Source organism: Centroberyx gerrardi, chromosome 10 (genome assembly GCF_048128805.1).
Source record: "Centroberyx gerrardi isolate f3 chromosome 10, fCenGer3.hap1.cur.20231027, whole genome shotgun sequence".
Taxonomy (NCBI): Eukaryota; Metazoa; Chordata; class Actinopteri; order Beryciformes; family Berycidae; genus Centroberyx; species Centroberyx gerrardi.
The window spans coordinates 15,729,946-15,755,904 of NC_136006.1; the positions used below are offsets into that span (position 1 = coordinate 15,729,946).

Sequence of the window (25,959 nt, forward strand, 5' to 3'; positions counted from 1 at the left end):
GGAAGAAGTTGGGCAACTTGTAAAACCACCACGGTGTAGTAGAGAAATCATAAACGTCACATGCGAGTTCCCGGAAAGTGAGAGCCCTGATTTTATTACAGTAAGTTTATCTTTCGCCTGTTGTAAGCTGCACTGCCCTGCTTTGTAGGATACAAACTTGACACCACACGTCGGTATGTATGCTACGAATGTCAGTAGTTGAGATTCAAAGTTAGATATTTACGTGTTGCTAGACTACTGTCAGTTGCAGCTATATGCATATGACACTTGGCCTTATAGCTTAAATATCCTATGCAATTACCAAATGCTTATTTTGCCCTGTCCCTGCGCTATTTACTGTAATACAGCTGATGCAGTTTATTTTTCATGAGCTCTCTGTCAATGCGTAATTGCAGCAGGCATATTCTATTACTTTATTTCCCACTGTGTCTTCGATCCTGCTCTTGTTTTTATCTTTACGTGACATTATGTGCCGCCTACTTTCTCAAGGGTTGTATAAGTCTCGCTAAACGTTTCAATGCATCAAGTTTAAAGCCATGTATGAAAATTACCCTAAAGATCTAAGCCTGCACACAGAGGCATAATCAATATCTAACCACTGAATGAGCTGTTGATTAATATCCAAGATTATAATATCAATATCTAGATGCCTCTGTGCTGAAATAGTTCAGCGCTGACTGTGAACCAACGTGTTTCCCCTTTCCTCGACTTGAGAAATGTACAAAACTGACCGCAGTTCAGCTTGTGACGGCAAATTCACCTTACTCTCATCTAGGAAGTAGCAGTAACTGGGTAAAGCATTTTGTGTGATAGGCTGTACTGAAATGTGTTTTTATGTTTTTTTGTTTGTTTTTTTGTTTTGTTTTTTCATTTAATTTTGGTTACACTTACTATCTGGAGTATGACATATGGCTATCAGGCCATTATTATTCCAATGCCCACAGCAGTGCTTGCTATTTAGTGAGAACTGTCAGGAAGGAGTGCAGGAGTGCTCCCATATCCCAGTAACCCAGGCTTCTTGAGTGGCCACACAATGTGTCTGTGGGCTGGTGTACTGAGTAGATTGGTGTGAAGCTAAGTATAGCATGAATACAAGTAAATCAGCAGAAAGCAATGGCTCCCCTCTGTGACAATGGAGGCATTTCCCGCTGGGATGGATAGCAATCCCGATCAAGACCCAGGTAACAGCCTTTTAAAAGCCATAATTGCTCAGCTGTAAATGGGAAACCTATGAACAATAACAGAGCTACAATTTCCTGTAATGATGGGATTATTTCTTTACAAGATGCTTTTATGCTGTTATGCACAAACAAAAGAAAATGCTAATAATTTAGTGTGGGTGCCAGTTTGGAAGCATTGAGTTCCTAACCCTGCCTTACACACAAAAAAAACAACTGTATGTTAGCATTTACATGGGCAGGAGGACCGACTCTTATGGCTCAATAGAGAACATGAGGGTCTCTCAGGGTTTTTCAATTGAAACAGTTGTACATTCAGACACAGTTTATCATCGGCAATTATATTTTTACAGCTATGACAGTCGTGCTCCTCTCTCCCTGTGGCCTTACTTGTACTCAACACAGCAGACTGTGCTAGAATAGTCTGTGACTTTGGCTGCATGATCACAGCATACCGGGCATGCCATAGTCCTTATACAAGCAGACTCTGGATCCTGAGCTCATTGCTTACTGGTACTGATGAGGACTATGCCTGAGTATGAGTTCTGGGGTAGAGAATGGGAACGGCCTGTAAGTCACACGGCTAAAACCAGGGATTTCACACCGCCACTCCATGCAGACGTAGCCAATGGCACGCGGGCCTCTGTAGGGTCGAGTTAGAGCCCCATCCAGCCTCTCAATCACACTCTCAAATGGTGCGTTGTGGAGTGAAGCTGTTCATTCAGTGTATTGTGCCACAGGGGCAAGTTTGTTTTTTTACATTAAGGATTTCTAGGAACCTCCTTTAGTGAACCAGACTGACTCTGAGCACTGTTCCCAGGGTTTTTCTTTGGTGAATCTTGCCGTGGACTTCCTTCCTTCCTTTCCCCCGGTGGTCCTCCAGAAAGTTGAGTTGGTGCTGAGTGTCATTATGAGATGTCGTCTCTCAGCGCCTCCTTCGTGCAAATCAAGTTCGATGACATCCTCTTCTATGAGAACTGCGGCGGTGGCAGCTTCGGAAGTGTGTACCGAGCCAGGTGGATCTCCCAGGACAAAGAGGTGGCGGTGAAAAAACTGCTCAAGATTGAAAATGAGGTAGGAGTCATAATTGCCCAGGCTTTTCATATACTTTTTAATTGTCAGTATAGTAATCATTTTAATTGCTCCCCCATTTAGTGGGTTGTGGTGACTTCTGTACCCATCAGTCATAGTCATTATACTCTCCCACTCTTAGTGCGTAGAATTGTGCATGTTATGCTTTAAAAGAAAGATTATTGCCAAATGAGAGAATGTATTTGGCCCAATTAAAGCATAGACGGTTCTTGAAATTACTTTCAAATGACAACCTCATTGTCTAGACAAAAAGAATCATCTTTGAAATCTTTTCAGGGGAATTCTATTACATTTGTTGGCCTATGATAGGATGCTCAGAAAATTAGTCATAATTTCTTTTATGAAATTCCAAAAGATAACAGATATCCATTCAACTTCAGTCAAGTGTTGGGAGAGATGGTCCTCCAGTGAAAAAAAATCAATGTAATCCTTTCACACGGAACCAATTGTTCTTTTAATTATAGTGTTTGGTTACAATTAAATGAATCAGTTTTGTTAGGTCTCTGTTCATTCTAGGAATGATTGGACAATAGACGTTTTGGGCCTATGTATTATTATTAACATATATTTCCATAACTATATATATACTTTTCACTTATGTTTTTCTTTACATGCTAAAAGTAATGCTGTGCAGTCATTTATTAAGGACCACATTTGCTGACCTCCATTATTATAACAAAAGTTGCGTCCCAGTAATGCTGTTTCCTTGTGTGTTCAATTCACAGGCGGAAATCCTGAGCGTCCTCAGCCATCGCAACATCATTCAGTTTTACGGGGCGATCGTTGAGGCGCCCAACTATGGCATTGTCACTGGTAAGTTTATTATCCACACAGCCTTAATACTGACAGCCACATTCATCTCTCAGTAATAAACAGTAGTCAAAAGAGCTACCTGTTGCTTGACGCCAGTTTTCATGTGGATTACACCGTTATGGAAAACTTAGCGGCGGCAATCTGTTTGTAGCAGTTGCACAGTTTGTTCAACACTGAATGGTGCTGAGGTTTCTATTGAAGCATTAGTGAATGCTAGAGGGTTCAGGAAGTGCACACATTGATAGTTGTGTGCCCCTATTTTTTTGTCTAGGTTAGTAGCTGGGAAGAATACAGCAACCTGTAAAGCTCATGTAACATTGGCCTTTTGGTAAAGGGGCGCGGCCCTCGATGCCTCTGCACTAACTCCCACACAGCAGGAGTGTACAGGCCATCCAGTGGAGGGTTTTATTTTAAAATCTCTCTCCTGGGTAGGACGGCTGCTCCGGCATTGTGTTCCTTACAGTAAGAGTCTTGATCTCTGCTCCCCACACACTGGGATCTCAGACCATTACCCACATTCTCTCTTTATTCGCTGTACACTCCTTCTTTGGTCACTCCGACTGTTCTTCTGATTTGCTTCATTTCCCAGTTTGGCCTCATTTTGACATGACTGATGTGGCAAATTTTTATATTGGCATAGTCTACTCTACAGATGATGCCCCAAATCAGAGGTTTGTGATAATTAACTACATAGTCGTTCTGTGTTATTGACAGTTTTGCCCAGTGATGTGACGACTGTTTTCTCCTGCTGAATCTAAGCAAAACACAGGAGGTGATTTTCAATTGAACACCAACAGACCACCACCAGCCCGCAGTAGTGTCATACAAATACCTTGGGGTGCACATAGATAGGAAGTTGTGTTGGACGGTGCATGTCCTTGGATACATCAAAGGCTGCACTTCCTGCTTGGAAACCTAGTGACTTCTCACAACTCACACATGTTGCGTCTTGTCCGTACTTCCACAAAGATCACCAGAGCCCTCGCTCTCTCTCTTCAGGAAGCATTTGAACTAACAGGCAGTGAAAACGGTAGCAGACCCCACTCACATCCTGAACAACCGAACACCAACTCCTCTCATCAGGTTGACAATGCAGTGTCCCGCAGTGCAGGTTATTTTTGTTCCCCATTCAATAGAACTGATCCTCTCCTCGCCCCCCATCCCCTACAGCAACACAGTATCTTGCTTTCCTCTCTATTTATTTACTGACTGTATGATGCAGGGTTTTTTTTTCAATCCCACACTGTGTTTGTGCGTTATCTAATAGACTATCATGTGTTTTTATCCCGTGATGAAGGGTGTGTGCTGTTTCTATACTGTGCTGCTCTTCAGAATCAGAGTATTTATTGGCCAAGTATGCACACATACAAGGAAGTTCACAGCTCCCATTTCTTCTTTGTTGTGGTTTTCATGTGCTGTTTTTTATGTCCTTGCTGCTGCAGCTTCAATGTCCAAGACACTTTTTTTCTCACCAGTCTCAACACCACGGAATGCAAAGTGACTCTCCATACTGTCTTACATCCTGCTGTAAAACGTGGCTTATCTATTTATATACTGCATGTGGGCTATTGGGTGGGTGAAAGGTGAATCAGTAACGCTGTGAGATTGTGGACTCGGAAATGACCCAATAAGTTTGTTGAAATCTCTGCCAAAATGGGAACGTAAGTACAAGTACAAAGTACAGAGGCAGAACGTATTTTAAGCGGCTGCCTTGCTTTATTTACCTTCACAGGAACAACTGCATTTGTCATGATGTTTTTAGTTACATAAGCCATGTTAGTATCTTTCTCTTAAGTTCTCAGACGCCACATATCACCCCAGCAGCTCGTGTTTGCGGCTGTGAAAGAGAAAGGGGTTGGTTGTCAAGGAGCTGGTGTCTCTATTTATCAAAGCAGAATCTAATTAACACCAGATAAAGGAAAAATGTTTATGGCCATTCTGACCATGCCATGTCCACATTCATCAGCTGAGTTATAAATTTCCTCTGTCTGCTGATATATCAGGGCCCTGCAGTTCAATCTTTCTAACAAACAATATCTACAAAGAGAACCTATTTGTCTCTGTTGACCAACATGGCTTTGACAATAATTGCTCTCGCTCAGCAGGCTCATAAACTGAATGAATGGAGAGGTTGGTCAGACAACTTACGTTTATGGACAGTGGCACCATTACCTATTACATTTAAGGCTATTCGTTGTTTTTTTTGGGGTTTTTTTAGCACAAAAGAGTAATTCAAACAAAATATCCATAATGTATACCAACATCATAAAGAGCATGTGCAAGGAAGACCAAAGAAACCCCGAGGGGCTTATGGAGTGTCTCCCTTAATAACAATCATACATAATTACAATATAGTGTAATGAAACCCCAAAAAAGTTTAGAAAGAACAAAACAATATAAATAAATCAATAGGTAAAGTAATACTGTTAAATAAATAGGGGGAAAAGTAGAAAATAAGTAAAAGAATATTAAAAGAAACCGAAAAGAAAAGGAAAAGCAGAGTAAAGGAATAAAGAGAGAAAACAACAACAACAACAACAACAAAAAAAGGAAAAGATTAGTTAACATGAAGTAATTAATTATACCAAAAAAGAGATGATTGTGAAATAAATACTGTTTGACAGCTTTTTTAAACAGATTGGGTGTGAGATCAAAGAAATGAGGGGGGAGTTGATTGAAAACTTTGGCTCCTCTAAAATGAAGACTAAACTGAGACATGGATGTTCGAGTAAGAGGCAACAAAAGTTGTCTCTTACATCTTGTATTGTAACTATGATTTTCCTCACTTCTCCTGAAGAAGCTATTGAACATAGAGGGAAGCTGGTGATAAATTGCTTTGAAGACAAACTGTGCCGTGAGGAGGAAGTTTACTTGAAAGATGCTGAGTATAGATAATTTCTTAAAGAGAGGTTGCGAGTGAGCTAAGTAAGTTGCACGTGAAATGATTCGAACGCAACGATTTTGAAGGAGATAGATACGATTCAGCTTGGTAGGATGAGTGCTCATTATCATTATCATTAACAGTAGTACAACATCTGAGTAGTTTTTTTGTCCAACATCTGAGTACTCTATGTACTCTATGTACTCAGATGTTGTACATAGAGTAGTACAACATCTGAGTAGTTTTTTTGTCCAAACAATAACGTCCAAACAATAACAAACTTTACTTAAGATACCAGAATTTTTGGCAAGGATGAAATTTCTTTAATATGGGGTTTCCAGCAGTTTGTCATCAATTAATATGCCTAAAAATCTAGAAGATGAGGTTAATGAAATGATATTATTGTCAATCATCACCTCTACATCTTTGACACTCATTTTATTTTTTCTACAATTAAATATTAAAAAGTTGTTGTTTTTTTACATTCAATGACAATTTATTAGTTTTGAACCCTACTGAAAACGTATGTAGTTCCTTGTTTACTGTTGTAACTAGATACTGAAGATTGCTATGAGAAAAGAAAACACTTGTGTCGTCTGCAACTAAAATTGTTGACAAAACATCGGAAACTTTATATAAATCATTGACATAAATCAGAAATAGAAGAGGCATTTACTCCGCATTTAATATCAAGTTGGGGGGAGTCAGTTCCCTTTAATATCAAGTTGGGGGGAGTCAGTTCCCTTTAATATCAAGTTGGGGGGAGTCAGTTCCCTTTAATGCAACATATTGCTTCCTCTTCTTCAAATAACTGGCAAACCATAATAATGAGATATCTGAGACACCAATCGATTTCATTTTTAATAAAAGTATCTCATGGTCAATGGTATCAAATGCCTTGGACAAGTCAAGGAATATTGCAATTGAGTATTCTTTCCTATCCTGTGCTTTATAGAGTTCCTCAATTAAGTAGGTAATTGCCATGTAAGTTGAACGTGACTTGCGAAAGCCATACTGCTGTTCATATAGAATATTTTGTTTATTAAGGAAGTTGCTCAATCTATTATAAGTAAGTTTCTCCAATAGTTTTTGACATGACAGGTAATATTGATATTGGGCGATAATTGATAAATATTGAGGGGTCATCTGCTTTATATATGGGTACAATTTTAGCAACTTAGGTATTCCAACAATACCCTTGGAAAAAGACAAGTTAAAAATATGGCAAAGTGGTTTTACAATCCAGTTTACAGCTTCTTTAACCAGTCTGGTATCGAATTTGTCATGACCAGGCGAGGTATTTTTGAAGGATAAGATTATGTTATGTATCTCTTGTTCACTAACTGGAGTAAGAGTAAAAGTTTTGGAGTTACTTGATTCCATGTACTGAATAGGATTCTCAGCAACTTTTGGAATTTGACTGGCAAGAGTTGGCCCAATTTCAGTAAAGAATTAATTAAACTTACAAGCGATTGTTGTGGGGTCTGATATAAGCTTATCATCAACTTTACATTCTGTGGGTAATGATTTAGATGTTTTCCTTTTGTTTAGAATTTGATTTAATGTTGACCACAGGGCTTTCATGTTATTGTTACATTTAACCACTTCATCAGCATAACATGGTTTAGTTTATTTCTATACCGTCTATACTTTTCATAATTAAGAGGTGTAGGACTAAAGATGTATTTTTTATATAGTTTGTTTTTATGCTTAAGAGATTTGATAATTCCTTGACTTGCCCATGGCCTACCACGAGATTCTCTTTTCAGATTTTTAGTCTTTTCAGGGAAAGAATAATTGTAATATTTTGTGAGTTCCCTCATAAATAAGGTATAAGCCTGCTGAGGATCATCATTCTTTAATACAGCTTCCCAACATGCATGTTGGAGTTGTGCTTTAAATTTTGAAATTGTTTGTTGATTAATAAGTCTATATATATGTAGCTCCCTGGTTAAGAAAGGAATGTTTGCTCGTACAGAAGTAATCAAAAAAAGTGGGAAATGGTCAGAGATGTCGGAGCATAGAATTCCAGAGAATAGTTCTTTATCAAGTACATTGGTAAATATATTGTCTATTAATGTTGCAGACTTTGCAGTTATTCTTGTAGGTTTACAAATCACAGGTTTGAAGCAGAAAGTAGATAGACTGTCTAGGAATGACTGAGTTTGTTCATCAGTGGTTGCATTCATAAGATTGATATTAAAGTCACCCATAAGAAAGCATTTCTTGTTTTCATGAGATACTATAGAAAGAGCATTGGTTAAGTGGCTAATAAAATCAGATATCTTGGAATTTGGAGGCTTATAGATACAGCCTATAATCGTATGGTTCGTTGTCTCAATAAATACTGCTTCTCCACACCGCTCAAAGCATTGTTCAATATCAGTTCTTTCTTTATATTCCAAGTTATTGTTCACATATAAAGATACACCGCCTCCTACTTTACCTTCTCTGCATCTATGAACATTATTAAAGTTATCTAGAGTGTAATAGTCTGAATTATCTTTACGTAACCATGATTCTGAAATACCAATAACAGAAAAAGGAAAGTTAAGGTTAGAAATAGTAAGAGCAAGATGGTCAAAATTTTTAGAGAGGCTACGAGCATTTATGTGCAAAAATGATAAACTGTGATTGTGAATTTGGTCACAGACTTTTTTAAATTCGTCATCAAGGAAATACTTGCATTTATCAGTTACACTTCGGTTCATAGCATAGAGGCAGTTAATGTTAGGATCACTGTTGGATAGTACGTTCCAGGGAGATTCATTATTGATCATATCAACTTCAAAAGGATCAATTATTAAGTCCTTAAAAGGCAATGTATGTTTGTAGGTTTGGGTTATAAATAAACCTACCTATGAAAAAATTTTTAAAAAATAACAACAGGTGACAATATAACAGAATGCATAACAGGGTGCACAGCAACAACCAAAAATTAGTTGGTTATGTAAGTAGTGTTTCATGGCCTTAGTATTATTTACTCTGAGGAGGTGGATGAGACTGAAATGGAAGTAAAGTTTACAACAGAAGCATGGGAATCAAATCTGTGGAATGCTGATGGTCGTGTTAAAGTACAAAGTACAGAGGCAGACCGGTTCTTACTTCCTCACAGGTATTTGAGAATTTCATAACAATAAAGCTGAATTAAGGTGAACTTCTTTTTATATTTGCCCTAATAGTAGCTGTGTTTTATACTTACAAACATACATACTGTAAGTTTGTAGGTCTGTAGTTATACAGCCAGCTTTTGCTACCACACAAGTAGAAAAGAAGCCATAATATTAATGATCCTTGGTGTTTTTATAACAGTGTTTGTTAATTAGACCGTAACCATGTCCTATCTTGGTGCCTATGCATGTTTACATTAGTCTGTATTGACATGATTGGATTATTATGTTGCACAAACACCAGTTTCCTTCTGGTCCAGCTGATATCAGATAGTGCTCCTTTTACCCTTTTATCCTTATTCAGGCACTTTTTACAGTCACAAGATAGCTGTGTCTCTGTCTTGGTCTACAGATAGCAAAAATATTGATTTACCTGCTCTGAATAGTGTTCATTCACAAAAGGGATTTTCCAGGAGTAAGCTGTATCTCTGTGTCTTGGATAGTTTCATAATAGGGATTTTATTTAGAGATTTGCTAGAGGCTACATGGATGTCCAGATCCACAGAAAGTGGCAAATGTACTCAAGTGTATAACACTTTTGAAAACGCAGAACAGCTGTAATGAAATTTTTTTGGGGGGAAAATGGCTAGAGAAAGAGCTGCCGTTGTGTGTCTGAAGCATCAGGGTTTGAGTGACGTTGATGGCTGTAACATGCCCGTCCTGTCGCGTCCTGGAAGAACAGCGTGGCTCGGGGTGTTAAGTTGTGCGAGCGTTTCCTCCGAGCGCTGTGATAAATGAGCTCATCCTCGGTGACAGGCCAGTGACAGGAGCAATCTGTAAACAAGACACTGTCAGCTTGCCTCCATGAGGCTTCTGGCAGAAATTCAGTTTTCAATTGTTTTCACATAATGCTCTCACATACTGTGCTCATATGTATAATGTGGCACCTCAGGAGTACAGTTTTGTCACCGCAGTACATTTTGCCCTCATGATTTGTCATTCTTATCGTCTTTTATCAGAATTTGTTTGATTAAACTACAATTTGGTATCAGATGCTTAGCACTAAAACACTCATGTAATTATGTTCTGTTTTTTTGTTGTTGTTTTCTTTTCATAGAGTATGCAAGTGGGGGATCCTTGTATGATTACCTGTCCAGTGCTGAGAGTGAGGAAATGGACATGGGGCAGATCATGACGTGGGCCATGGAGATCGCTAAAGGTAAAGTTTATTTATTTATAAGATTTATTTATCTGCTTGTTTATATTAGTGAGCAGCAGATATCAAGTGTGTAAGTCAATAACAGTGTTTTGAAATATACAATTTCTCTTTTTGCTGCTATTTTTAACCCCCATTTGTAGCAATTATTATGGCTGTTGGCATCGATATCCAGTACTTGTGTGGTTTACAGTGTGCAGGCTGGCTTGGGCAGAGTAGGTGTACTTTTGCATGGCGATTTGACTAAAGTAAAGCAGTCACTGATTTTTTTTTTTTTTTTTTTTTTTCGCTCATTAGCAAGTTCCTCATAGAATGCATTTCCACTGAAGCTGCAGCTCAAGGTCTCTCTCAGCTCATTGTTATTCTAGACATATTTCAGAAAGGATGGGGTCCCACTTGTGAACATGAACATGTGTGGTTCCAAGACGCATTACTTCTCCATGTGATTAATCAGAGCCCATAGTTTACATAGGTAATGAGCATCGGGGTGGAGGGATGGAGGGACGGAGGGACGGAGACATGCAGGAGAGAGAGATGAGAAGCACATAGGATTGTTTACATCAGTGTGGTTTCCCACTGAAGAACTTTTCTTTATTTCCCCATTAGGAATGCACTATTTACATTCAGAGGCCCCCGTGAAGGTTATCCACAGAGACCTGAAGTCCAGGAATGGTAACAGATCGCAGTTTATTTGGATTTAAAAGAGAAGCTATATATTGTTTGAAGTGAATAGATATTTTTACTGACTTTCAAAACACTTTGTTCCTTTGCAGTTGTTTTAACGGCAGACAAAGTTCTCAAGGTAGGTTGAATGTACTTGACCATAATATTAGTGTGCTGTCCACTTTGGTTTTGATGAAAATATATACCTTGATTTGCAATACGAAGTCATATTCTGTAGAGTATGATCCCAAGTACGCAGTGTTGTACAATATGCCAGCTCAGGTTTTGTGGAATATGAGCATGAAATATATTATTTACCTACAGTATATGGACACAAGAGGGCAGTGGCTAACTTAGCACACAGAAGAAAATACCGACAGCATTGCGGGTGTGTCTGGGTGCTTTGGATGTGGCTGAGAGAAAAGATAAGAAAAACAAGATAATAGAAAAGCATGGCAGCAGCAGATGATGCTGGTGGTCAACAGTTTGTTGATAAACAGCGAGGCAGAAGTAAAATTTGGCTTTACTTTGTTTACAAAACTAACAACAAAAATAGCCGACATTATAGCTCTTACTTGCAAAAGAAGAAAGGCAATATATTAAGCAAAACTCCCTAGAATAGGAAATGAGTCAGGCCTAAATGATGTGATTGATAAATGATAAACATGTCCATATATGAGATATTTCCTGTATACACACATCATCACCATCACCAGCACACATGTGACATATTGTTACAGTCATTGTTGTTTTTTGGTGGGGAAAAACTCCCAACTATATTGCTGGTTTGATTAGTGCATTTCAAATACTTATTCTTTAAAGTCACAATGAAACCACATTTCAGAGCATCTTGCTTCCTTAATGTGATGTATTTCCTGTTGAAACTGTTGCTGTTGGATATTGGGGCGGGATGGGAAGGGAAGAGGGGTGAGATTGTTCAAAATCTGTGATGGTTTTGTTGGCTGGATTTTTTATTTCCACCTCCTGGTACATGATGAAGTCACCACTAATGATTTTCCATTTTCCAGGAAGTAAAAGTAATGAGATTTGGATATAAAAATAGTTAGAATGAGCTAAAAAGGAAAAAAAAAATCATTTCTAATCATGCCATATACAGTATTGTTGTTTGATTACTTTGTTTCAGATTAAACTTTCTTCTGTGGCTCATATCACGAATCATGGGATGCTATGGGTACCAAAATAAACTTTTTATTCATTAGATTAGCCTCAACTCTGTGTTTCTCACTGCAGATCTGTGATTTCGGGGCGTCCAGGTTCCTGTCCCACACAACACACATGTCGTTGGTGGGCACGTTCCCCTGGATGGCTCCGGAGGTGATCCAGAGCCTGCCTGTGTCTGAGACCTGCGACACCTACTCCTACGGCGTGGTGAGTGAACAGGACAGCGGCGACACCGTTTTGAGTCGACCGAAGCAGGAACCCATTTGTAAAGAGCTTTCTTGAGAGAAAGTATTTGACTTATTAGAATACATTTCATTGGAGTCTTAAAAGTCAGCCTGGCTAAAAATGAATGCAAAGAATCTGTTCACTACATTATCTTTGGAGAAATTGCTCTAATGCTACTCTTGCACACAGCATGGCTGAGAAAATAAACTGTCAATCACCTGGTCCCACTCGCACTTGAAAGGACAGACTTTCAAGAATGACATTTTCATTTCTGCATTTCTTCCTTTGCTAAAGTGGACTATAGCAGTGTTTTTGACCTTTGCAGAAGTACAACCTCTTAGGAAGTTACTGTATCTTTCTCATTCTTTCATTCTTCCTTCATTTTTCATTCTTGGCTGTCTACAAAGTTGGAAAGGCTCGTTTCAAAATGTAATCCATTACCGATTACTGTTTACTTTAAAATTGTAATCACTAATATAATTGATTGTGTAGATCACTATGTAAAACTCCAACTCATTAATATAATCTGAATCCTTTGGATTATGATGCTTTAAGATCTATAGGGTATGTTGCAAGCCAAACAGACGATGCATTCCACTTCATTGACTGTAATTTGAAATGCATCATCATCATCATCATTTACACCCATGATTGCTCTTAATTTCAGGTATCCTGCAAAATGATGTTTTTCAGAATTCAGTATTGGAATTTACCATTCAAACATGTTTCCGAGTTCAGTTCCACAGTAGAATAGAAACACGTGGTGAGATGCAGCGAGCAGGAGAAATGCAGAAATGGGGTGCACGTTTAGAAGCTACTCATCCAACCCAGCCCTGTCAAAATAGGGTGTTTGAAAATTGTTGGTTCATCTACATTTTTATGATCTCACTATTTTGAGATGTCGATGCAGGTTTGTTTTGCTGACACTGCTGAATGCCAACTGAAAAAAATGAACCTAAATTACCTAGGGAATACTGCTGTTGTACTTCAGAAATGATGTCAGTCTTTTAATGGCTGTTAGCTGTCTGAAATCACTAACTAAATGACTCATTTGTATGCTGCAGTTGGTATCCAAGAGTGACAGCAAAGTATAATTGTATTTATGTTAATTTGTATATATACACATATAAAAAATTGCTATTTTGCTCAATGGGGTTCCTTATTTATAATATTTTTTTCTATGAAAGCCTGATACACCTAAACAACAAAAATACACAAAATAGCAAGTTTTTAGGTTGTTTTAGTTTTTTTTTTAGCTCTCTAGGTTGATTTGCTTTTGTTCAGTGGCTGGTCCTGAGCAGAGGAGAGTCGGTAGTTTTGTTATGTTTGGTCTGTCTGACCGCAGCCCTTGTCTTTTGTGTTAGGTTCTGTGGGAGATGCTTACACGTGAGATACCCTTCAAAGGCCTGGAAGGCTTACAAGTGGCCTGGCTAGTGGTGGAGAAAAATGAGGTATTGTACAATCCCCCTTCCTGTTTCACACAGCCTCTTACAAAGAATGTCCACAGTATTTACCCTCATAACTGGGGAATTGTTACTGTCCATACATGACATAAATAATAAGCCTTCCTGCACACTGAGTCAAGATTTTGTATCATCATTCAGTGTATTGTGAACTGTTATAAGTCGTTACTAAATGTGCATGTGGCTGTGTATTTTCTTCTACCTTGATATGCTTTATTCAGGTTCTGTAGGGGTTAGGTTTTTCCTTCAGTAGGGGGACGACCTCTCTAACCTCAAGGCCGTCATGCTGCCTTAATTCTGTGTTTCAGAGGTTAACCGTTCCTAGCAGCTGTCCTGCCAGCTTTGCCGAGCTCATGAGGAAGTGCTGGGTCACGGAGCCCAAGGTGAGAACGTCACAGAGTTTCAAGAGCCTCCTAACTGGCATGAACAACGTGTGTTTTCATCTGATACAAGGCAAATGGTGACCTGTTTCTCTGACGATTTAGGAAAGGCCAATGTTCAAGCAGATCCTCTCTACTCTGGAGTCCATGTCAAACGACAGCCAACTTCCTCAACAGTGCAACTCCTTCCTAAACAACAAGGCTGAATGGAGGTAATGTGATCACCCATTCTCCAGGCCCAGTCAATGTATTTATAACGCTCCTTTTTTTCTCCACGGATATACTGCTGGAGCCTAAGGAAATGTGTAACTATTTCAAAGAAAGATGTGGAAATGTAGCTGATGGGGGCCGTGAAATACTAAAAAGGACTTGAGAGCGTGCATATAGATCTTTAATAATTACACTGATAGCTACATAAAGGCATGAAAAACTCCAAAGAATCATCCATCTGGATATACTTCCTCTCTTTACCCATAAGGCCCTAAAAATAATCACCATCTTTTTCAAGTAGAAGTGTTTAATTGGCCTGTATGAGCAGCTGGAGGTTTGGTGATGTTCAGCACAGCCTGAGTCTCAGCTGTTACTTTATTCTCTCTCTCCTTCCCTCTCTCTGGGGCTTGTCTGTGCTCTGAGGCTTCTCCTCAGAAGTCCTGACGGTGGCAACATGTCCAGGCAGGCATCTGCAGGTGGAGCAGGTGGAGTGAATCTCAATGCTAGGAAACAGAATCGGAGCATGTGTGACACAGAAAGACAGATCTATTTTTTTTCATGGCTGATCTTATAGTGTTAGTTAGTTGGAAGCGGGTTGTGCGGGACTAGAGCGTGGGTTTGCTTTACTAGGACTCAGACAGATGTTATGCTAACCCCAGGGCAGAGGGGTTTGTTATGCTTGTTATTGCTCTGTGCAGGTAGCAGACGTGCTGCCTGTATCACCCAGCAGTAAATATACCCTCTATGTACAGGCACAGTGGAAATGCCTGGCACTAGCTCAGAGAGTTCAATAGTTAGAAGCAACTAGTGCAACATCCAAGTTCAGCTGACCGTGAACTTGGATGCATTTGTATTAAACCTGACTGTTGAAATCCATCCAGTGCAGTGGTTTTATTTTCCTCTGATAGTAAGCTGAATACGTTATTAACTGATACGTGAATACACGTATTAATGTCATGTATTATTTGGATGGGAAGTCAATTTAAATTTAGTCTAATTAGTGATCCTGATTCTCTACGTTGAATGTCAAATGGGCTCCTATTGCACTCTGTATCAGGCCAGTGTGTACTCAGGCCAGAAGGTCGAGAATAGAGCCGTCGTTTCCTTGTTTCTCTTGCAACTGTCTGGATGAGTTGCACAGGAAAGGAGAGTTAGCTTCTACATTTTGGTTGTGGGTGCAGGGAAAGAAGAAAAAAAGAAGAAGATGCCTGAGATATGAAAACAATGCAGGGTAGGGGGAGATGAGAAATGCCAGGAGAGTTTGTCAGGAAAGTGGCGAGCAAGAGGATAAATTATGAGGGAGCAAGAGAGGAAATTCTTTGAGGTGGGAAGCGTAGGGGTGGAGGAGCTGGAGGATTGGGAGGAGTAAGGGCGGACCTTCCTGCCTGGGCTACATGTGTTTATGAATAGTTAGTGTGAGAACTCAATTTTGTTGGCCTGAAACTTGGCATGTGTTTCCATGGTACACTGCACAGCCCCACCTGCTGGGCAAAGCAAACCTCCCCAGCATTAGGGCAAAATAATGCATTGTTTGCATTCAAACTGTCCAGCACAACCAAAGCTTAATCCTTTTTCTGACCCCTGTGCATCCCTGGGATATTGTGTATATACTGTATATATTTTTCAGGAATCTCTTCTTTCTCTCTGCTTTGTATCTGATATTTGATATTTAAATTCTATTTGTAAAGCTTGATTGCTGCTTGTTTGTCTGTCTAAATGCTTGTATATTGTACTGCACCAACTTCACCAAGTCAAATTCCTAGTATGTGAAAATGTACCTGGCGAAAAGAAACCTGATTATGATTCTGATTTGCAGAAAAGTTTTTTTTGCATATTTCCTAATAACTAATCCTAATAATCCTAATAGCTTTGGTCCATTGTGTAGAGCAAATCAGCCTCCAAGAGAGATTTTGTCAATATTTATTACCACATTTATTCCAGTTTGCTCCAGTACTGTGGAGATATTTGGTGCAACGTTGACATTATCCTGACCGATGTATTGCAATGTGTTTTGTAGGTGTGAGATTGAAGAAACACTCGAGAGGCTTAAGAAGCTGGAGAGAGACCTGAGTACAAAAGAGCAGGAGCTGAAGGAGAGGGAGCGCCGTCTGAAGATGTGGGAGCGCAAACTCATCGAGCAGTCCAACACCCCGGTGAGTTCCCCATTGTCCCCTCTTCACCTTGGTCCACCTTCACCCATAGGGCGAGCGCCGCACACTGTCGAGTGGTCACAGAGCAACACCTCACTTTACCACCATTATTCACTAGTGATGTCTTGATTGCGCCACGATTTTGCAATGGTTTCCCACACCGCCACCAGGGGAAGGACGAAATCCCCTTGCTTTTCAGATTGATCTCTTTCTGGGACGGAGTGGAAATGGGAAGGCAATGGGATGGAAATAAAAAGAGTGGAATGGAAAGGAAGAGAAAGCGTTGAGGACATCAGCGATAGGCTTATGGGTTTAGTAGATGTTGTTGGTAGTGCTGTATCCGTTCACTGTGTAGTGCATGATTGCCTAGTAAGTAAACAAGTAAGCATGGTATATGGTCGTCATCCATCATGATGCAGATAGCGAATGCAGCGTTTCTAATGCCGTTCGTGTTGGACTGTGAACCTCCACTACTCTCTGACCTGTTGTTTGTGGCATTGCTCTTTTCTTTGTTTCTCCACAATGTTCTTTGGCATGCACAAGAAACCTTTACTTGCATTGCATTCACGTTACATTGCATCACATACAACACTGCAGATTATATGCTGTTTTTCCTTGCGTTCAGTTGTGTTTCTGTTGAATCGCATGCAGTCATTATTTGGAAGCTGTGCATTACTGTATGCCTTGGGAGTGTGCAGTATACACATGCTATCAGTTTTGCATAAATTGAAAGCTGTCACTCAGCAGCATATAAATTCTATAGTTCTTTGCAATTGTCAGCAAAAGCTATGAATCAGGAATATTGAAATCATTTTTACTTTTCCTCTCTTTTCCTGCTACTGTTACTCCACTGTTCTGTTTTCCAGTGTTTTCTCTTTCTTCAGTGTGAAGAATTGTCCCTTTTACCCTCCTCTTTTCAAAATCACGTCTTGTGTTGGGTGAAAAATTATTCACTTTTCTTTATTCCACTCGGTTTATGTGCTTTTGAAACTAATTTCCATACTTCCTTTTCTTTTCCATCCTCTGCCCCTCTCTCTTTTTTTCCTCTCTGTCCCCCCTCTCTCTCTCCACCTATCTCCACCTCTCAGCTCTTCTTACCTGTGGCAAAAAAGATAAGTTCTAAGTCGTTCTATGAGTCTAAGATGGAGGAGTCAAACAGTTCGCAGATGTCGTGTCAGATCACAACCTCCAGTAACGGGGAGGTGGAGGGTCTGAGTCTGCAAGCCATGATGAAGGGCTTTGACGACATGTTTTCCTTGGACGTTGGGCGGCCGGTCCTGCACTCCGGCATGCAGGTCAACATGCAGGCCAAGCAGAACTCTTCCAAGTCCAGCTGTGTCAGGGAAGGACACAAAATCAACATGGCTCTGGGGATGGGACGCTTCACTTGGTCCGACGACAGCGATTGAACCTCCCCAAAGTTTAATCTTGCCACAGCCGGTTCTGTTGCGTCTGTCAAGCACTGTGGTCTTGAAAGATATCTCACATAATGCATCAAATCTTGCATCATTGGTGTCATGGAAGCACACTTTGTAAATTAATTGCTCGTCAAGTCATTTTGATTATTTTGTCATTTTAACCATCAGTTTCTCCCTCAAAGTTTTTGTCTTAGCATGCTATTACTATTATTCTATTCATTGTTTTTATTCATGATGTGCATTCATGATGAAGCAAATGCTCAATGTAGCACAGAAATGCAGTCGCTGTTATAGAATGTATTTGAAGCCTTCCACCTACATGGACCTTATGGATGTCATTTATGCCTAATGTACTGGATGTATAGTGCCATGCTGTGAAGAAAGAGCCATGTGAGCCAGTTGCATAGAGAAGGCAAAGCTTTTATGATGAAGTGACATTTTGCTGACATTAAGATTGGCCAATTTGTTCGGGATGTGGTGGAGCGCAGTTGTTGAAATGGAGTCTCTCACCAGGATGAGAAAGTACATGTTTTATCTTCTGACTGACCCAGGTTCAAATCAGCAGGAGTAAGAGGAACTTTCCTATAAGCGCTGTCAGCTTCAGTCTTCTCATCCTCTCCCTCTCTTTACCATTTTAGACAGGCTCCATGCCAAGGCCCACAGTTTTAAATAAAAGGTACTGACAGTTGAATATGTAGGGTTTGTAACTGTGAGGTTGACATAATTAAAGGAATAGTTCACCCAAAAATAGGTAACTGTTGGACTTTTGGACCCACAGTGCCATCATTTGGCTTCAGAACACTTGGGTTATGCTGTTTGGAGTAATTTCATGGTCATTTTTTTCCATTTTTGGAGCTTTAAACAAATGGCCTCCATTCACTCTAGTTGTTTTGGAGAAGGCTGAAATGAAGCTGCGCTAGCTAACTCACTGTGTGTTATACTGACATACAAACTTCACCGGTGTTTCAACTGACATGAGGGTAGAGTAGATAATGACAAAATTTTCATTTTTGGGTGAACTATTCCTTTAATGTATTTGCACCAATGGCCTCAATCACAAGCCACTTTTTGATTTGTTCACTGTAATGACTCATACACAAGCGTACTTAAGCTTCACCAAATTATTCACAATATAGCGTTTTACAGAATTATTTTCTCATTTAGACACATTTTACATATCACACCACATGGTCTAACTGTTTGAATATTAGCTTCAAGATGTGCGCTTTACAGCAGCAAAAATCTTGAAGCATAAACCACCCTAATAAGAGCTGAGTTATCAATCTTGCAGTTTGCACATCTTTAGTGTTCAGGTTAGGTATTAGGCTGCATCTGGGGAAGGGAGACACTTTCTTGAGCATAGCCCATTAAATTGTCCTCTTCAGTTGATATGTTAGGTCTTCAATCAGCCTCATGAGGATGTAATCCGCTGTGTTCATGTGTTGTTGCTTGTTAGCGTCCTGCCATGAGCTAATATTCCTATTCATACATTATCTGTACTGTTGTGCCGTCAAGCCCCTAGTCAGATTGCACCAATTAACACAGACTTTAAACAATATTTACGCTTCCCTGTGTGAAATTCAACCACTTTAGGTGTCTTGAAATATTTAATCCCCAGACATGCCAATCATCTCCTCAAGCTTCCACCCAATCCCTATGGAGACCAGCAGCTTCTTGATGTGACTCATTTTCCTGCATTCTTCACTGTTTTGTTTTTCAATAAACCGTTTTCATTCAGCACTCTGCTTACCTATCTTTCTCCGATTTTTTTTAACCATAAATCTTTTCAAAACTGATCCAATTGTGTTGAAATATCATGTTTAATGTGAATTATATGGTACTACCTCAATATCATGCAGGTAAAAATCACAATACTATGGCATGCAGTAGCACAACACTACACCCTTTGTGAGGATATTGAAGACAGAAAGTGGATGACATCAGCTTACCATGATTTTATGACAAACATATTGATTCACTTGGGATTTTGTCGAGCTGCTTAGTGTGATATTAGCTCCATGCCACCATGTGACTCTCAACATGCAAGCCCCGGTTACCTATCATGCACTCAGTCCACATGGGGGCAGGATTGTGTGAAGTGAACCCAACTCCCCATCATCCTTTACAAATTCCAAGTGCTTTGCAATTTCAGCTGACAAACCCAAACTCCCCCCCTCTCTTCCCTCAACACCCTGTCCCATTTAAGAGCTGGTACCCTTTGTCAACAGTACGCCTTGGATTTTAATAAAAGAAGGAAGGCAAGTCATTTGTGAAATACAGTATGGCTGCTTGAAATGTGATGTTATGTCACTCTAATTAGGCCCCATCTGTAATGGGACTTTGGCAGTGGGGGAGTGTTTTTGAATCTGTTTACTTCCGAACCATAGCACTGGAGTAGGCGGAAAATGCTGCAGGGGTGAGGGAGTTTATAAGGCGGCTGGTTGCACAGAAGTGTGTGGCAATGACTCTGAAATGCAATCTATTGAGGCTGGCATTCAGTTCATAATCTGAGCCGTTGTCAGATGTTGTGGGAAGAAGACAGTGAATGGGGATTACTCATTCATTTAGTCATTTTTCCTCCCAATTTTCCATTGCAGAATTTCTGTCATTACAAACCAGACTCATGATCATAATGATGAAATCTTTATTTTGGCTGGCAAGTTTCTGCCTGATTACATTTAATGAGCAATAAATGATTTATCATTCAAATAGATCACGCTAGATCAGTCAGATGGACATTTCAGTTCAGATGTAGACCATTAGAGGCAAGTCATCTTAATCGCACAACACAATAACCGGAAAAGTAATTGCTCCACAGACATGGAAAACATGGCGATTTTCCATTTTAACAGCATTTATTTAAATCTTGTGGTTTTTACTTAAAGATCGTCTGTGTTCAAAAATCTGCTGTCATGCTGTCAGAAAGTAACACTTTGGACACACACATACACACACATTTTCTACTGTCTGTATCAATTCATATTATATCAATCTTCCCTGGTGCTACTTCTGTTTATCTTTTGTTTCTATGCAGCTGTTGCCCACCCTCGACATCTATACCTGGACGGAGGAGCATGTGGTCAGTATCAATACATTCACCTTGTAATTAATGTATTATGCCTCAATATTAGGATTCTCATATCACACAGCACCATTACCGATGAAAACTAATATATTCCCATCTTTGTACCTGCAGTATTTCTGGATGCATCAAATATTCGGAGCAGGTTGGTTTGCTCTCTTTCTGTAGCAGGACATGGTAAGATCATTTCAAATCAAATTCCAAATTCCTTTGTGTACTGTCTGATTATTAAAAGTTGGGTGTTTTTCTCATCTACCTCAGGCGAGGGTGCATGTGGCATGCAGCTGTATGCTGACCTATTTAAAGAAAACCACATCACAGGCAAGAGGCTGCTGTTGCTCACGGAACACGACATGCGGGACATGGGGGTCAAGTCCAAAGGTCACATCATGCACCTTAAGGCAAGGCACAGTTAACCCATAGCCATAGAGTATGAACAAAACTGTTAATCCATACAAGCTGTGTCATTGATACACAGCCAGAATCTATGACTATATATTTATAGGATGAGATCCATGCTAATACATGTTTGGAATCACAGTGAATGTGATATTTTCTCTTTGGCAGGGTGAAATTGAGAAGCTGGCTGAGGATTACCTGGGGCTCGTCCACTTCCCACCGCTGCTCAAGGTACAGTGTTATACAGTTTCTCCTTTATGTTCACCAAGAATTGTTCCTGATTTTCAATATACTGGTGCCTGAACACCTTTTCTTCCCAGGATGAGCTGGAAGAGGAGGTGGAGGGGAGTAAAATAGTGAATCTGGAGCTGGTGTTTGGGTACCACTGGAAAGCAGGAACAGGAAAGTCTGTAAGTTTGTATCGACACACACCGATTCCACCAAAATGATCTGCAGCAGTGAACATTTGATTTAGCTGACTTAAACAAAGGGTATTCACAAAGAAATGTTATATCTATTTCGATCAAATGGGTTATAAAATATGTCTTTTTTTCAACAGTAAGGTCATTATTGATATTTTTAAACGGTTGTACAGAATCATGTTTTTGTCATGACTGAATTATACTCCGAGTTGTTGCTTCTGAGGATTCCCATGATGACCTCCATCACACAGTCGACCACTGTTTTACTGAGCATTGTTGCCATCGCCAGACATGCACTTTATAAAAATCAAATGAATAAACATTTCATCTTCAGCCATGTACCACATCCACCTCGGCTTGCTCACAGCCCTTTGTTAGGGTCTCAAACTGTGGAGAAAGGGTGGCTCTCTACTTGCTGTTTGAATTTAATCAAAAATAGCCCATTTAGCCAGAAGTCATTTTCTTTTTAAAAGGCAAATGTTATTTAATCTTTCAGCTGTTCATTGTCCCATCATAAATAGTCCTCTTTCAGTGTGTTCGGCAGGGCTGAAACGAGCCTGCTAATTGCCTCCCATTTCTTCTGACATGTGGTGGTTTAGTGGGTAGAAAACACAGCAGGGAGAAGGAAACAGGAGGCTGAGAAAATGAGAGCTAATTATTTTCCCCTGCCTGGTGTCAGGTTCCGTGTCAGCCTTGTTTTTACAAACTGGAAGGTTTTTTGCACTAAATAAAACAAACCCGCACTGCGTTTTTTTCTTCGCCCCTCTTTGCTGGCGATGTCATGGAAGCAGCTGCACTTCTCAAAGACAAAATGAGGGCCTGCGATTGTGCGGCCACCATCTGACAGCCACTGAGGGTCCCCTACTAATGAGGATATCACCGCGCAGCCAAGTGAAAGGTGCTGAATTATGTATGAGTTGTCATTAGACGCACTCGGGTCCTAGGCATCATTACCAGACATTGTTTCTGCTGGAGTGATTAGACTAGCGTGGACCTGGGAGCCCCGGTGCGACTGGCCAGGGCCGACACCAGGCCAGCGCAGGGCCACTGGTGTGTTTCTGAGCCAGAGGCTCGCTGACGCTCCCCCTTTGAGCCGCTTCCAGCCCCTGGGGACGATGCAGGAGAGGACTGAGGCTCCTCATACGAGTGTGTTAGTGCCACTCCTCTGATGTCTTCCTCTGTGATCCCTGCACAATAGATTGGCCTGTGCCGTGAACCCTGTGTGGTTAAGCAGTGACCTGTGGCTTCATGGCAGGGTTTTGGGGATTGGCACAATCATTACTGCTTCGTCAGCATTCAATATGCAGGAGAAGTGGGGTAGGGAATTGTTCAGATTCGTGCCTCCTAGTGAGGATTTGATGTGTGTCACATGCAGCAACTCATGAAAAAACAGGTTTTTCGCCCAAATTGAAATAACATTAGCATTGCTTAAATGGTGTTGTCACCTAAAATCGGCATATCCCCATGTTCCAGGAAACTAATCCTGGGCCCAAAAAAATACATGCAAATGTTTGACAGAGAGCAAGGAATTCAGAATGTCTGGAGGAGAATTAATTGCTATTGTTGCCATTTGTTTTGTTCCCTGTGTTATCATAATTTTACAAACACCGCAGTTCTCTCTGCGATGTAGAATACATCAGTATAGTAAGGAGGAAAATCAATCTCCAACAAGATAACAGTTTTCTAAATGGGCTGCTTTAGCAATCCATTTACCATGCCTGAATGTTGTATACAGATGATTGGAATTACATTTGGTATAAATTAGCCTTTTCGTCACCTTGTAATTTCATTTCATCATATTTTTGTAATGTTATAATTTCCATTTGCACCTACAGTATGAGCCTATGTGGCTGATAATTTGCCATTGCCATTAAACTACCTCTAGGTTGTGCTGTTGGTTTATATACAAGAGTAACCAAGTTCTCCACACAGAATAGTGTAATTTTGAACTTTTTCATACAATGCAGTTATCAGGGGTTGGTGCTGAGTGTACCAGAAGACCTGCAATTTCTCACCATTGCCTCCCTTTTCAAGGACTGCAAATGGAAAATGTACATGGAACTTGATGGGGATGAAGTTGCGGTAACGTACATCAAAGATGTCACCTTTAATGCCAACCGGCACAATGTGGATATCCTGAGGATGACTAAGGTGCAATCACAAACACATTTCTGACCAAGTTAGAAAGGACATCCGTTTATTTTATAGATACTCTTTCCTTCCATTTTAATGAATGTTAAAATGTTTAAATCCTAAATGTTTCTTATTATTGATGATGATTATGTTCTACCTATACAATTGTTGTATTGTGGTTGCCATAGTCAAATTAGTTTGTGAATCAATGCTATTGGATTTCAGCCACCTTTTGTGATGGACAAGTGGATTCTTGGACTACAGGAGAACCAGAGTGTGGACTACATAGTCAATTACGAGGTTAGTAATTTCAGCAACTACAGGAAACAACCTAACAAAACAATGCAAATCTACACAGCATCCTTTGTGTGATTAAAGCATAAATCTGCTATTGCACCAAAGGCCTTCACAGAACAGAGTGCAACATGTATTAGTCTTTTCAATGCTGAATATCCCTAAATCTTTTCCCTTTGACTTGACACCACAGAGTAATGTCAGGTCACCGAGGTCCACCAGGTACAGCTGCCCAGTGAGCTGGAGTCCTACTGGAGGACAAGATGAGGTCAAGACTGTGGAGCTGGTCATTGAAACAGCACCACCCAACACCGACTGGAACCCCAGGAGCAGGTCTAACTCTGGTAATTATCTTATATCTGTCCTGTAGTCTTGTATGACCTGAACAGAGGCAAAGCTACATTTTCCAATGCTGAAAAAATCTCAGTTGTTGTTATAGAATAGAATTCTCTCTGAACTTATATATTCAGACACATGAGGTGCTTAATATGCAGAGCAGGCATCAAACTAACATAAAAATCTTGATCAAAGCTGCAAGATGGAGCAGCCCTATTATCCCTGCATGTCCTCTGTTTCAGATGTAGATCCCAGGTGGATGTACAGCGTGAGGCTGAGGCAGACGATAAGCCAGTTATCACAGCAGCCGGCTGTCACCGCGGCCCCCTTCGGCAGCTCTGACGCCTGCACTCTGCCTCAGTTCCTGTCTGCATACGGAGACCAGGCTTCTTCCTACGCTGCAGCTGTGCGCCGCTCTCCCAGCCGCAGCCGCCTCTCTCCCTGGCCTGACTCACGCAACTCCTCGCCGACCGCCAGCCTCTCAGCCAAGCTCTCCCCGCTCCACCTGGGGTCAAAGGGCAGCAGCCCCTCCAGCACCACATCTGAGAGCGCCTCAGACAGAGAGCGAGAGCGGCCGCTCAGCGCCGGGGCCGTGTACGACTACCGCAGACACAACTACTTTGGCAGCACGTTACCTGTGAGAGGTGGGGAGGGCAGTAGACATGGGTGGACCCATACCAGAACTAGCTTTACTCAGAATAGAACCAGCAAAACCTCACAGCAGACAGGGAGGCCACGGTCTAACAGTTACAGTGTCACCTCACAGAACCGCCCACCCAAGCTGATACCAGGAATATCGTCGGTGACAGAAAACCCCAGCGCAGAAAAAGAGGAGGCTAAAGCCAGCGATGGGGGGTGGATCAAAGTGGAGCGTCAGAAAAGATTACCACGTCAGGACAATAAACAAGTCAGAGGTCGACAGAGAAGAGGGGGCAGGGGTGGGCGTGGTGGTGGCAGTGGACGAAGCTAATAACTCACGGGCTACACAATGCACATGAACTGACAGCTTCTTGTATGCTGACATGTCATGCAATGAAAAGTTTTTACAAATAAGCCTCTATTTGTGTACATGAGGCCTGCTTTAGGAAATAAGTGAATTGTCTAGTTACCACTTAACTTTGAAAAAAAAGAAAAGAAATGTTTCTTCCTGTAAGAAAATGTGTGCCTAATGAATCTTTGTACCAAATGTGCCTATGCTGTAAATATTTATTTTACTACATACAATAACAAATGGTTTTATTTAAAAACGTGAGAAACCTGGCTGCTGTCAAGTTCGTGTAAATTTGACTATGCTCGACAGGTATTTATTAAA

General features: G+C 40.5%; 1 protein-coding gene across 3 annotated transcripts; it reads left to right on the forward strand.

The window, feature by feature from the left end:
* map3k20a (mitogen-activated protein kinase kinase kinase 20a) lies at nucleotides 1–25,959 on the forward strand. 3 transcript variants are annotated; one of them, XM_078286098.1, is made up of 20 exons: nucleotides 1–100; nucleotides 1,999–2,252; nucleotides 2,996–3,083; nucleotides 10,192–10,293; nucleotides 10,897–10,962; nucleotides 11,064–11,092; nucleotides 12,205–12,342; nucleotides 13,725–13,811; nucleotides 14,132–14,206; nucleotides 14,309–14,415; nucleotides 16,431–16,566; nucleotides 21,016–21,060; nucleotides 21,178–21,208; nucleotides 21,325–21,464; nucleotides 21,631–21,693; nucleotides 21,783–21,872; nucleotides 23,919–24,035; nucleotides 24,243–24,317; nucleotides 24,505–24,655; nucleotides 24,890–25,959. In XM_078286098.1, the coding sequence occupies exons 2-20, from the start codon at nucleotides 2,094–2,096 to the stop codon at nucleotides 25,615–25,617; spliced, it is 2,427 nt and encodes an 808-aa protein (XP_078142224.1). In that variant the 5' UTR covers nucleotides 1–100; nucleotides 1,999–2,093; the 3' UTR covers nucleotides 25,618–25,959. The 3 variants fall into 3 exon arrangements, with proteins under 3 accessions (XP_078142224.1, XP_071774004.1, XP_071774005.1); XM_071917903.2 differs by having other exon boundaries at nucleotides 48–173; XM_071917904.2 differs by lacking the exons at nucleotides 21,016–21,060; nucleotides 21,178–21,208; nucleotides 21,325–21,464; ... (4 more) ...; nucleotides 24,505–24,655; nucleotides 24,890–25,959 and adding an exon at nucleotides 17,652–19,726 and having other exon boundaries at nucleotides 48–173.

Excerpts from the sequence above, each read along its gene's own strand:
- map3k20a (XM_078286098.1), top strand. The coding sequence starts at position 2,094 with ATGTCGTCTCTCAGCGCCTCCTTCGTGCAAATCAAGTTCGATGACATC. Across the intron at positions 10,294-10,896 it reads GGCCATGGAGATCGCTAAAG|GAATGCACTATTTACATTCA; the intron begins GTAAAGTTTATT and ends TTTCCCCATTAG. Across the intron at positions 14,416-16,430 it reads AACAACAAGGCTGAATGGAG|GTGTGAGATTGAAGAAACAC; the intron begins GTAATGTGATCA and ends TGTGTTTTGTAG.